The 14,403-nt window shown below is 38.7% G+C and overlaps 2 protein-coding genes across 2 annotated transcripts in view; both read left to right on the forward strand.

The window, feature by feature from the left end:
- The first annotated feature begins 1,140 nt into the window (after positions 1-1,140).
- Positions 1,141-5,111, forward strand: LOC140865094 (magnesium transporter MRS2-4-like). Its single transcript, XM_073269600.1, has 4 exons — positions 1,141-1,587; positions 2,522-2,967; positions 4,354-4,632; positions 4,750-5,111. The coding sequence occupies exons 1-4, from the start codon at positions 1,311-1,313 to the stop codon at positions 5,026-5,028; spliced, it is 1,281 nt and encodes a 426-aa protein (XP_073125701.1). The 5' UTR covers positions 1,141-1,310; the 3' UTR covers positions 5,029-5,111.
- A 1,879-nt stretch (positions 5,112-6,990) lies between these two features.
- Positions 6,991-14,403, forward strand: part of LOC140867745 (magnesium transporter MRS2-4-like) — a 56,772-nt gene continuing 49,359 nt past the window's right edge. Inside the window, exons 1-2 of the mRNA XM_073272788.1 lie at positions 6,991-7,180; positions 7,262-7,611. Coding sequence (XP_073128889.1) covers positions 6,991-7,180; positions 7,262-7,611 — 540 coding nt within the window. The remainder of the gene's footprint in view (positions 7,181-7,261; positions 7,612-14,403) is intronic.

Consider the following 14,403-nt stretch of genomic DNA (forward strand, 5'->3'; position numbering starts at 1 on the left):
TATTTTGGCCCAATTTCCGAAAGCATATGCGGTGTAGCTATAAAAAAAAAAAAAAAAAAACAAAGAATGTGCTTGGAAAATATACCCATTAAAAAGTATGAAAATTCCAAGTGAGAACCGACTGACTGGTAATGGAAGCAGAAGTGAAGAAACGTGGCTCATGATTTGGAATGATAGAGAATTGGGGAAGTTGCTCAAAATTAAAAGAAAAGACGAAGACAGATGAAAAGATACACAATCAATCACTCAATCAACTCAATCAACTCAATTTGCTCTCAATTTCACAAGAAGCAATTTTTGCAGATTTCAAAGCTTCAATGTCGGTCCCTTTTATTTTTGAATTTTTAGTATATATTTTCTGCTTATATTTTCATAGTTCCTCTACATTTCCAGCACTAAATTTTTATGTTTTATGGCAAATGTTTGTCCATATTTAATTTCTTAAAGACAAAGTTAATTTTCGATTTCTATTACGAAATCTTATTAATAAATTTCTTGTTTTCTTTGTTGTTTAACCGAAAAAACTGTGACTGATAGTGAAATCGAAACTCACAATCGGTTGTTCTAGAGGTTAAATTTTTAATTTTTTTTTTTCATGTTTTGGCACGTTCGTGTATGACACACCCACAACACTCACTCGTCAATTTTTTGTGCAAATTGTTTAATATATATATATATTACACTCTAACTTACGCTAAAGAAATTAAAGTTGACGGTCAAACTAGGATCTCAAATTACTCGATTCTTAGAAGTTGATCTTACGCGACTTATCTTGTCTATTAGTATTTTATACTTGGAACTAATGCAAAATAAAACAAAATCTGAATTATGTCAATTCGCAATAAATAGTGTTGTGTATTGTTAATATGTCTTATGTTATGTCGAATTTGAGATAAAAAAGTAATTAAAAAAATTAATATATTAGACAAATAAAATCAATACTATACCAAATTATAAAAAAAATGTTATTTTGTAGGAAGTTAATTTTCTTTCTCTAGGGCGCATTTCATTGGATAATTTCATTTGAGAAGTTAGGGGAAGTGGAATTATTCAATTATTATTATCGATATATTATTATTTTTTGAAGAGTTATTTATTTGATTATTTGATAATTTAGCCAATAAGTGATAAAGAATCCAACGCTTTATGCCCGGGGGCTCCATTCTCCATTGCTACACACGTCAATCATAAAAAACCCTGGAATTTGTATATTTTTTATGGAAGAATCAAGCGAAGACGAAGAGGAAAATCCATACAAAACACATATATGTGCATGAATATTCTTCGGGTAGACGAAATATCTTCAGAAAATGGGGAAATTGACATTCAGGCGGAGGAAGAAGTCTGCTCTGCCGCCCACGATTGAGGTGGCGAGGAATTCGATGATGGCGGCGGCTGTGGCTGCCGCGAGCAAGGCGGTGGTAAAGAAGAAGGCAGCAGGTGCGCGCCTGTGGATGAGAATGGATCGGTGGGGGCAATCGGAGCTCATTGAGTGTGATAAGAACGTGATAATTAAAAGGGCTTCGATTCCCGGGAGGGATTTGAGGATCCTTGGGCCCATATTCTCTCATTCCTCCAGCATCCTCGGTAAAGCTCCCAGCTTTTGTTACAGATGTTTAATTTTGCTTGTTTTGTGCCTGTTTCTGGTGGGCCCTTTGTAGGGAAATATGATCTTTTTCGAGGTTTCAGGTTGCTCTGGTTGTTTTCAGGTGTTTTGTGCGGGTTTATTTTAATTGGTTAATCTACTGATGCCACGATTTGATGTTTTTATGATTTCTTTTTCCTCTTGATTAGTGATGAATTACATTGCTTGATATTGCTATCTTATTTTGCATGTTGAATATCTGTTTTCCACCCCGGAATGATTTTCATCGAAAGGCTCATTGCTGGTTGCCTTAGCTTTTATTTATACTTTTGGCGCAAATAAGTCAATGGTGTTTTTAAGTGTTTTGAGAGAGAACCTACTGGTTAACATTTTGATTCTATGGTGGAAATGCATAGCCTCACAACCCGTAGCCAGAGTCCGGGGAAATATCTTATCTTAGTCGGTGATCAAGTGCTCCGATGCAGTTTGATTTTGTGGCCATCTTTGAATTGATCTTCTTTTCTATATTATACTAGGTGATAGTCAACTGTACCAACCATGTCTTCATGCTGAAGTTTGCATCGCATTTTGTTTCTTATCGAAGAAAAAAAATGTCAAAGGAATGAACTATGAAGGATGCATTATTTTTTGTTAGCAAGCACTTTTCTTTTGATCCTGCATCATGATATCCTGGTGCCCATCCAATGTACTATACATTTTGTTTCCTTCTAAATTTTGTACACTCTTAGTTGCTTATATGGTTCCACTCATGATTAGCTGTAGCCAATTGTTGATCTCCTCGATCCTGAATAAGAAGTCTCCATTTGATTATCAATTGGGCCTCTTGTTTGCAAGTATACACGTCTAGTGGACATCTTTGCAGTGATAGTATATATTGGTGGAGGAATTACAATGTTTGTTCTAATTTTTTTGCAGCTAGGGAGAAAGCCATGATTGTAAACTTGGAATATATAAGAGCAGTAGTTACTGCTGAAGAAGTATTATTGCTTGATCCTCTTCGGCAGGAGGTTCTTCCATTTGTTGATCAGCTGAGGCGACAATTACCGCATAAAAGCCCTTCTGAGCAAGTGGCAGGCCAAATGACCTCCCCATATAACGAATTGCAATCTCCCACAACCGGACAGTGGTTAACTATTCCTGAAGCCACGGGAGGTTTGCAAGACGAACTTCCTTTTGAGTTCCAGGTTTTGGAAATAGCATTAGAGGTTGTTTGTACATACTTGGACTCCAGTGTGGCAGAACTTGAGAGAGATGCTTACCCTGCTCTGGATGAACTGGCTAGACACGTGAGCACTAAGAATCTTGAGCATGTGCGGAGTCTCAAAAGCAACCTCACTCGATTACTTGCACGCGTACAAAAGGTAAAGATATCTTTGTATTTTTTTCTTGTTATTAAATCAGGAATGTACGAGATGATTTGAATCATGTCTGTTGGTACATATATATGGGGGACATTGTTTGGACATGCCAAACCTTTTCGTGCATGTATGATAGAAGGCGGCTTATACTGTGGTTGTTCTTTTATGTCGTTCGTCTACTCATTTTGTTTGGTTTTCTTGTGTTGAGTAACTTTTAATTTTTCTTTTTGTTCTTACATTCTGTTCACGTGTATCTATCCTTGAAACCGTGTCTAACTTCAATAAGGTTGTAATATATTGCTCAGTAATTATCAACGTGGGATTCCCCAAGAGACACTTGACATGCATATCTTTTTAAGCGTTTCCTTGCCTAGCTTGAAGAAATAATTGATAATGACACCTGATGAATTTTTTCTCATTTCTTAGCTTTGTTCCATCTTGTTTCGGAAAGTGATTGGTGTATGGTTGTACCTCATTTGTTAGCTTCTTCAAATGCCAGTCAAATTATTGGTGCTTGGTTTATAATCTGCAACTTAAAATAATCTCATAAACTAGTCTACAAGCCAGAGAAGCTTATGTTCTCAGCACCAATAATTTACTGAGGGTTACTTTGTAAAATAACTTTTATTATTATCTTTGAAGGATACTGTCCAGGTCTATTGTTTCTTTTTCTATTAAGGATTATTCTAAGACTAATTCTTGTATAGTGTCGAACAAATGGTGGACATGTTTAAACTGTGGACGTTTCTGGAGCTAGTTCTTGGAGTAGCAGTAAGTGTGTCCAAAAGAAAAAATGGCTGAACGCATTGTCAAGATCTTAATGGCATGCATAATCACTTAACTAAGGTATAATCCGATAAACAGCGAAAACATAAACAGATTAGTTATACAACCTGAACTCCTCTTACACGTTCGATCCTGCTGAGTTTAATTATTCTGATTTGTTTAAATAATGACTCCGTAATCATGTTTTAGCATCTAAGCACGTAAAACGGAACTCAGGTCACTACTAAAACATTGTTAATTAGTTATTAATTAAGCAAATCAGAGTAATTACAAGTCATCAGGATCGGACCGCCCAAAGCCATGTAGCCGACTCTTTCTGGAAGTAGAGGTGTTATCATATATTTTATGAATTTTGGCCAGAAGAAAAATATAATGTAAAAATTTGTTAAAATCATGTGGATTATAAGCATGTGTTTGTTAAACAAGTTTTAGCTTGAAATTTGCTCAAAGATCGAGAAGAAGAATTTTCAACGGCTTTTTAACATCTTAAATTAAATAAATATTTTAGAGGGCTGTCACTTATAGTTTATACATCTATTGATTTCTTTCTCCAACCATGAGTATGCTTTCCTTATTAAAATTGAGCAAACATGTTTGTGATAGGTGAGAGATGAAATCGAACATCTTTTAGATGACAATGAAGACATGGCCCAACTCTATTTGACACGGAAGTGGATACAGAATCAACAATCTGAGGCAATGTCTGGAGCTATGACACTAAATGGTGTTATTCCTGTGGCACATCATCTTGGTCGGCTCAGCTCCACCAGAAGTGGTAGTTTGGTGAGCAACTATCAAAATGACCATGATGTGGAGGACCTAGAAATGTTGCTTGAAGCTTACTTCACACAATTGGATGGCACCCGAAACAAGATTCTCTCTGTCAGTATTTCCTGGATTTTTTATCGACGTTATTTTCTTCTCCGTGGCGTCATTTTCATGTTCTCTTACACTTTTAACCCAATTGGCATTCCTGCCTTTCATATATTAAACCTGCAGGTACGTGAGTATATTGATGACACGGAGGACTATGTTAACATTCAACTCGATAACCAAAGAAACGAACTCATTCAACTGCAGTTAACATTGACAATTGCTTCATTTGCCATAGCTGTGGAAACTCTTCTTGCTGGGATATTTGGTATGAATATTCCATGCACATTGTACAACACGAATGGGATATTTGGTCGTGTTGTTGGATCCATGTCAGCTGCTTGTATAGTGCTGTTTTTTCTTGTTTTGTGGTATGCCAGATGGAAGAAGCTTATTGGGAACTGAACAACTGTAAAAGCATGTGGATTCAATCTGAAACAGAGAAAACAAGTATAACATGAAGTTCTTGATCTTTCGTTCTCATTTCTATTCTTTTTCTTTTCTTTGGGTGAACACTTGCTTTCTGTTGTCACTAGCTTGTAGTATACTCGGAGGGAGTTCTTTAAAATGGACCAAGATATGAGAGAGGATAGGGTGGCTGATTTGAAGTACATAATATTTCAACGTGTACTTTTCAAAAGAAAGAAAGACTCGAGCAAGAGCAACTTCAACACGTCCGCTACAGTTACGATTAATGTCTGAATAACATCACATTTCCAAGGTTTCCCATAGGCAACCATTCGCCTTACATTACCAATCACCAATTCACTTGTGGGGGAAAAAATGGAGTAATCTTGTTTGTAGTGACCAGCAGCGACCTTCATCTACCTGTCGACTTCTAATAAATTCCTATGCCACAATCTTATGACGATATATACGTTCCAAGCTTTCATAATAAGTTTTGGTGTGATGTTATTTAACTGACGGAGCCCTCGATTCAACTCAACTCAATAACTCACCCCCAACCCCCCTCTCCACCTCCTCGACCGATCCGAGTCAATATCAAAAAACATATATATAGAAAGAAACTGACTGCACAAGGGAAAATCCAGCAGATATGATTGAAACATGACTATTTTATATATATTTCTAGTTTCTAGTAGTTTAAACATGCCTGCGCCTCTTGACACTGTCCTCATGGAATGACTCCCAATGTTTGTGATGGAGGACACTCATACCATCAAGCTCTGATACAGCTACTACATACTGGGTCAGCTTGTATGTAAATTTATATCAACATCGTTTGGTAAAGTCTCCAGGGATCCACAACTCTCTATTAGATGCACCTTGTAGAATCCACGGTCAATGTATAAGGACTTGAAAATAATCAATCGTTTAAGTTACATTCAAGGAAAGATGAACATACAAACACAAAACGCAGGTTGCCCCATACACATTTGCGGAGATTAAGGCTGCTCAGAGAGAGCCCAGGGGCCGGCCTATAACCAGTCGGACATATGCCCCCGACGCTCTTCCGTCCTCATCATTATGCCCAAATTTGGGTAGCCGGAAGAGTTACCTTTGGAAAGGCCACTAAGGACCACGAACAAAGCTGGAACGTTGACGGCAAACAAAGAATGTGCAGTCCGTATGATGAACCCACTCGGATCACAATTAAACTAGTTGATATTGAAATTTTTTAAAAGTCTAATATATGATAATGACATTATAAGTTTCACCTAAAAATATACTCAAAATTAGATAGTCCTAAAGGAAAAAAAAAATCTTCATGGCCATCCTCTGGTATTCTTTTAAATAAAAAAAAAAAAAGAAAAAAAGATGCATATATATTTTATGTCTATTCCATTCAGTCCTCGGTAATAGTACATTCACTTATATGCAATATTTCTTGCTCAAATTTCTCAACTTCTTCCAAAACATTACGAAGATGAATGGATACCGTTGAATATCGAACTAGTTAATAGACACACACGCATGTAAAATAATGATCATAATTTATATAAGTAAAGTGATAATTTTAATTTCATTAAAAACTTAATTTTATGTCTACTTAATAAGAATTGAGAAGTTTTAAATTTGGGGTGGAAGTTAGAAAAACAAAATGGGATGAAGAGATTTGTTTAAAAAAAGGATAAATAGATGTAACATATACCATGATATTTTTCTAGTATTATAGAACAGAATAAACTTTCCCACAGCTTTCCGCATGATGCCGGGGACGGCTTCATCACGCCTAAACTCTCCATCCTAGCTTAACTGTCCCGAAAAGTCCTCAAATTTGTATATTTTATGGGAAACGTACTCATATATAACCATTAATCTTTGTAATAATTAATTAATAATCTTGAGCAGATATGGGGAAATTGAGGTTGAGGCTGGGCAGAAATTAAGTCTACTGAGCCCCCCATGACTTTGACGATGGCGGCGGTGAAGAAGAAGGCGAGAGGTACCCGTCTGTGGATGAGAATGGATCGGTGGGGGCAATCGGAACTGGTTGAATGCGACAAGAGCGCGATAATGAAGAGGGCTTCCATTCCTGCCAGGGATTTAAGGATTCTTGGCCCCATATTCTCTCGTTCCTCCTGCACCATCCTCGGTTGTTTCTCACAGAATATGTTTTATTTTGTAATTTGGTGAATTAGAAATGATGGTCTGATCGATGATTTAATTTTTGCAGCAAGGGAGAAAGCCATGATAGTAAACTTGGAGTATATAAGAGCAATAGTGACTGCTGAAGAAGTATTATTGTTGGATCCTCTTTGTCAAGAGGTTCTGCCATTTGCTGATCAGCTGACGCGACAATTAGCTGCAGGGCAAATGCAAGAAGAGGAGCTTCCTTTCGAGTTACAGGTATTGGAGATAGCATTAAGAGTAGTATGCAGATATGTGGAGTCCAGTGTGGCGGAACTTGAGAGAGACGCATACCCTGCCTTGGATGAACTGGCCATGCATGTGAACACCAAGAACCTTGAATCCGTTCGCACTCTCAAAACCAACCTCACTCGCTTACTTGTTCGTGCACAAAAGGTAATTAAACTATACATCTGGTACTGCTAAATTTTATTCCCACAACAAGCTAATTAAGTCTCTTCATCTTTAATTATCTTCTCTTTCTTTTCGGCAGCTGCATGCCGTTTCATCTAGCCCCCCGTGTGAAAACCCAGAAAACAACATAACTCGCCGGCCACATGAAATTATATATTAATGATTGCTAAAATCATGCGTATATATATAATAATTAATATTAAAAAAAATCAGGGCACAAAACCTCCTAAAAATGAGGTAAATTTGCATGACTTTTAAAAACATAGGGTTTGAAATGACATTTAATTTTAGATATGTTTATTTCAAAAGGTTTGGTAATTTACATTATTGTTGCTGCATATTAATTCCGTGGGAATTTGGTTGCGCATGTGACATGCCAAATCATTAATTTGGTGTTGCTGCACACATCAACTGAATGCGCGCGGCTTGTCCGTACTCGTTGTTTTGACTAATTGTCGGGGCTGTTGCAAGACGAATGTGAGATCATACTTCAAGAATATTGCTCAAATCATAGATTCAAGGATTTATACTTTAAATATGTGTATAATTAATGTTATAGAGCTGATATGACAAATCATTGAGCTACTATATCTATGATTAAGGTAATATCTTTGGGATAAGTTAAGGTAATTCCAAAAAATAAAATAAAACTGCAAAAGAGACTTACAAGTTAAAATTCAGAATAATTACGATAAAAAAACACAAAAAAATTAAAAAGGAATTAAATCTAAACAACTCTCTTCATCACTATCCCCAAAGCATGTCTTGTTCTTTCTCCTCTAATTTTTCTTCGCTGCTTTCTGGGAGAAAAGTAAGAGGTGAGTGATATGCTAGTCACTCAGCAATGGGGGCTGATCGAACACATGGACATTAAATATACATACATTTATATTCTCGACAAAATTCAAACTTGACTTCAAAACATAACATAGTCCATGGACATATTCATAACCTATCATATCATAACTTGACATATATAGCGTGATGTAGTACTGAAATCTATCTCCTTATTCGTGACTAACTGATCAGTATCTTTTATGTATTCCTTCTAAGGGGTGAGGTCATAGATCGGTTATTATATATAACCCACAACATGAAGGCCTTAACTTATCATAGTTCGAAAATTTCATTTTCACTCCTAATTCAAATCAAAAAAGTGCTGTAAAAATATTTGTAACAAACCGAATTCATGTCGAATCAAGAGTAGAAAAATACATAACAATATTTGAACATATTATGAACAATCGAATTTTAAAACATATGTATTATTTTAAAACATAAAGTCCACTGACCGATTCTCTACATGCACGATTGAATTGGTACCCAGATCTTCAACCTACCGTTCCCCTACTTCGTCCCAAAATAAGGGTGTCTGACAACGGTGACCGTAAAGAGCCTCGAATGGGGCCATGCCAATACTACGATGATAGCTATTTTTGTAAGAGAACTCTATCATCGGTAAGTGATCCTGCCAGGATAACCCAAAATCCATCATGGAAGTCCTCAGCATATCCTCTCGGACTGATCGTTAGTATCTGGGTGATATGTAGTACTCAAACTCAGAATAGTACCCAAGCTCGTTGAAAGCTACCCCAAAACCGTGAGGAGAACCTCGGATCTCTATTGCTGACTATCCTCAAAGGAACTCCATGCAATTGCACAATCTCCTGGATTTGTAACCTCGACATGAGATCAAAAGTGAACTCGCGGTTATACGGAAGAAAATGAGCAGATTTGGACAACCTGTCCATGATAACCCAAATAACATCACACTGCCTGGAGTAGATTGGCAAGTGAGTGACAAAGTCAATCATCACATGCTCCAACTTCCAATATGGAATCTCCAAGCTCTGCATCAGATCACCTGGTCGTTGATGCTCAGCCTTGACGTGTTGACAAAAACGACATCGAGAGACAAACTGGCAAAAACTACGCTTCATACCTTTCCACCAGAATCTAGTACGTAGATCATTATACATCTTGGCACTGCTTGGGTGCACGGTGAATCTACTACGATGTGCCTGAGATAGAATATCGTCTCTCAAGGTCGAATCATCGGGTACCACCACTATACCAGACAAACACAACAATTCGTCGATCTGAAAGTGAAAACCGGATGTGTTGTCTCCTTGAGAAAGTCTCGCTAAATTTTGCGTCTTCAGATCAGAAAAATTCACTTGTCGGATGCGGGCAAACCAAGATGGCTTAGCTAGCACTGAAAACACTCGGATCCCCCGTTGTCATTTCTTGTGCCGGAACATAAAGTCCAAAGAACAACACTCCTGAACTGTACTAGCCACTGCACTAGTGTGGAGAACACTAATACTCACCTTATGGCTAATGTGTCTGCCACTAGATTCGTAGTACCCGGATGGTACATAATCTCACAATCATAGTCCTTAAGAAGATCCATCCAACGATGCTTCCGCATGTTCAAATCTGTCTGAGTGAAAAAATACTTCAAAATATTATGGTCCAAAAAGATCTCGAACCTCTCGCCATACACATAATGACGCCAAATCTTCAGTGAAAACACGATCGCTGCAAACTCTAGATCATGCACTAGGTATTTCCCTTCATGAGTTTTCAACTGTCTAGAAGCATAGGCAATTACATGCCCATTCTGAGTCAACACACAGTCCAACCCTTGAAGAGATGCATCGGTGTAAACCACATAGCCTACGGGTCCAGATTGTAACGCAATAACATGCGCGGTAGTCAGTCAACTCCTCAACTCGTCGAAGCTCTATTCACACTCGATCGACCAAACAAAAGAAACATCAGTCCTCGTCAGCTATGTCAACAGTCTAGAAATCTCGATGAATTGACGGTAATACCTTGCTAAATCCAAAAAGCTACGAATTTTTGAAACTGTCGTAGGATGTGACCAGATAAATATAGCTTCAGTCTTACTCGGTTCCACTGATAAACCTTCCTGAGAAATGACATGACCAAGGAATACCACTTGATCAATCCAAAACTCGCACATACTGAAATTGGCATATAAATGCTTCTCACGGAGAATTTATAGTATAAGCCTCAAGTGCTGCGCACGCTCGACAATACGACGAGATTAGACCAAAATGTCGTCAATAAAAACCAAGACAAACTTGTCCAAATAATTGCGGAAGACTCTGTTAATCAAATCCATGAATACTACAGTTGTGTTCGCCAATCCAAAAGGTATCACTAAAAACTTGTAATGACCATACCTGGTACGAAACGCTGTTTTCGAAACATCCACATCTTGAACACGCAATTGATGATATCCTGATCTCAAATCAATCTTGGAATATACAGAGGTACTCTAAAGTTGGTCGAACAAATAATCAATCCGCGACAAAGGATACTTGTTCTAAAATTTCGTTTGGTTCAAATGTCTGTAAATACAGAGACACATGAAACCATCCTTATTCTTGACGAAAAGTACTGGCGCTCCTCAAGGTGAAACCCTATGTCAGATATATCTCTTATCCAACAAAATCCTTCAACTGCTGCTGCAACTACCTCATCTCTGCTGGTTCTAGGTGATAAGGTGCACGAGAAATCAGTGCCGTCATTGGCACAAACATGATCCCGAACTCGACCTCTCGAACTAGAGCAAAACCCTAGAATCTCATTCGGATAAACATCTGGGTACTCGCAAACTACTGGTAACTCCTCAATAGACCTGCGACTTGAGGACGTATAAATTGCATAGATAAGTTAGCCTTCCCCACCAGCCTCTAAAGCCTGACAAGCCTTCAGAGCTGATACAAGAGGCATAAGGGGTCGTGCTCCCTCACCATAGAAAAACCAACTATCGCCCTCAACCGGACAAAACTGAACAACCTTTTGATAACAGTCCATAGTAGCTCGATAAGAATTCAAAACATCGATACCCAAAATACAGTTAAAATCCTTCATTGCAAGAATCATAAGATTCGCTGATAACTTAGAGCCCTCAAAATCTAATGAAAAACCCAAGACTAGACGCTTGGCCAAAGCCGAATGACCTGTCATGGAAGATATAGAAAGTACTATGTTTAGGGCTATGTAAGACAATCTATGGTGCTTAACAAAACGTGCTGAAACGAATGAATGCGATGCACCAATATCTATGAGAACGAAAGCAGAAATTATGCCCAAAATAAATGTATCTGCGATGACTTCCTCATTCTCTCTCAGAACCTGATCTTGGCTCAGCGCAAAGACCTGTCCGAGAATAAGTGGCCTCTGGTTGGTGCTCTCATCCGACTATCCTGATGGCCTCTATGAAACCGATTCTTAAGAACCCGATCCAGATGGTGACATAGCACTTGTTTGAGGGCAGTCCCTCTTCATGTGACCCATCTGGCCACAAAGGAAACAAGCACCACCTGATCCATGTTTGTCTGTCGGATGATGTCCCCCACACTTATCGCACTGACCTCTCTTTTTTCCAAATTGGAACACACCTCCACCAGAAACTGAACCTGAAGAAGAAGACATACCAGACTTCTTGAAATATTAGTCTTTGGACCCCAAAGAGTTACCTGGTCAGAAGGAGGAGAAGTTCATGTTACGCTTCATGTTGTCCTATGCCTGCCGACAACGATTAACCAGCACCTCATACGATGTCGGATCATCGCCAATAGCTACACGGTCGTGTATCTCTGTGTTAAGGCCCTGCATAAAGTGGTCATACTTGGCCTCGAAGCTGTTGGTAACATACGTCCAATATGATAGCAGCTCAAAGAACTTCTGCTGTTACTCGTCTATAGTCAAGTTGCCCTGCTTCAAGTTCATCTGGTTGTTCGTCTTTAACTAACGGAGCGCTGAAGGGAAATACAATTTCATGAACGCCTCGGCCTAATTAGCTGAGCCTCGTGCAAATACAAAGGGCAAAAAAGTGGACCTCCACCACTTGCGGGCACTCTCTTCCAGAAGGAAGTTAACTGCCTGCAACTTCTGCTTATCGGTGCAGTGATAGACCTCAAAGCAGTTCTCCATCTACTCTAACCAGTTCTCCGCATCTTCCGGAGTCTCGCCACCTTCCATTGGATCAGTATCCATCTTCACAAACCTTCGCAGGTCAAAGAGGTGTCCGTCATCTCTGTGGTGACGGTGCCTCCGAGGATGGTCTCTCTCCTCTTTGTCTCCCCAGCATCCACCGACACTCCCATGCCTCTCGTCTCCACGTTCTGCCATCTATAAAAGTAACATAATTTAAACTCAAGGCTGTTTATCTAGATCCCAAATCATAATGCATGCTCTGATACCAAAGATATAGTCACCTGTCCCGAAAACACTAACTAATCAAAGATTAAGCATGCAAAATAACTTACAACAAAATAATCAATTAAAACAGCAGAAACTTAATCATTCAACTAAGACTACCGGCATTATTACAACCATCTCAAAACAAATATCGATAAATGTTATACAACTCAATCAAAGATAATGCTAAACTCCACAAAGGAAAACCTGGTATAGTACAATCCACCCAGTTGCTGCTCAACGACCGCTGCCTCCCGGTCTGTTCAACCTAAGTCCTGCCCCATAGAATGGGGTGTCCAGAACCAAAATCAAAGACGTGATATAACAATGCTCAGTACAAAAGTATGAATTTACACATGCTATGAATTCTAAATGCAAATGAATGGGTATCGAAAACCTATCACAGTTGAAACTCTTGCTCAACAAATGGCACACTAGTATGTAGCACACTGGACTGTCGCATCAGGAGGTACTCCCATGCCATAATTAATAAGTGGTATATTCGATCCCAAATCCATTGCATCCATCCATCAAAAACCTCAAGGCTGAGCAACCCCTCTACAGGTAATATCAAGGTCTAGACTTAACGTGATAATGCATGTCGCATAATAAATTCACGTAAGTGATGCCATATAAAACATGCAAACATAGAACATGCGTACACAATCAGGATATCTTGGATAGTACGTCTGTACCTCAGAATAAGCAACCTAGCGATACTGCCTCTCTAGTCCAAACCTATAATGAGACAGTCACTGTATCACTAAACATCTACTTAAAGCCTTGTAGTGAGCCGTCTCGAAAACACTAAGAGCCAAAGATTAAGTATAAAATATAACTTAATAAACAATAATCAAAATAAGCCAGCGAAAACTTAATCAATTCAAATAAAAACTACTGGCATGAATACAACCGGTCCCAAAAAATTACTAATAAATTTATTACAACTCAATCGAAGATAATACTAAGACTTCACTAATAGAAATCTGGTACAATATAATTGTGAGGACCTCGGTTTTAGTCATCTAATCCAGATTAAATCATGCAATCAACGACAGAGAGTCAAGACAAAAGGTAATAATTTTTTTTAAAAGACATGCATGGACCCCGTGCACACCTCCGTGCCCGGGTTCATGCATTAGTCCGTAGCAAAAGGGGGGTCGGAGACTACAAAATACACGGACCCCGTGTACACCTCCGTTCCTGGGTCTGTGCACAAAAAATGCACTAAAAGTCCAACTCTCTGTTTTCTGCATGGACCCCGTGCACCCTCAGTGCTCGGGTCCGTGCCAAACAAATCAAACACTCAAACTTTCTGCCTCGATCAGAGTTCACACGGACCCATTCACGGATGCATGTCCGGGGTTTGTGCATGAACAAATCAAGCCATTTCTAAATACGAAGGTACACAGACCCTGGCACGGATGTGGCACGGGGTCCGTGCCCTGTTCAGACTCTGAAAAATAAACACTAGCAGCAGATCATGCAAACTCTAACAACAACTCAAAACTCAATTTACAGCATGCATTAATACAT

The sequence above is a fragment of the Henckelia pumila genome, chromosome 4 (genome assembly GCF_033568475.1).
Source record: "Henckelia pumila isolate YLH828 chromosome 4, ASM3356847v2, whole genome shotgun sequence".
Classification (NCBI taxonomy): domain Eukaryota; kingdom Viridiplantae; phylum Streptophyta; class Magnoliopsida; order Lamiales; family Gesneriaceae; genus Henckelia; species Henckelia pumila.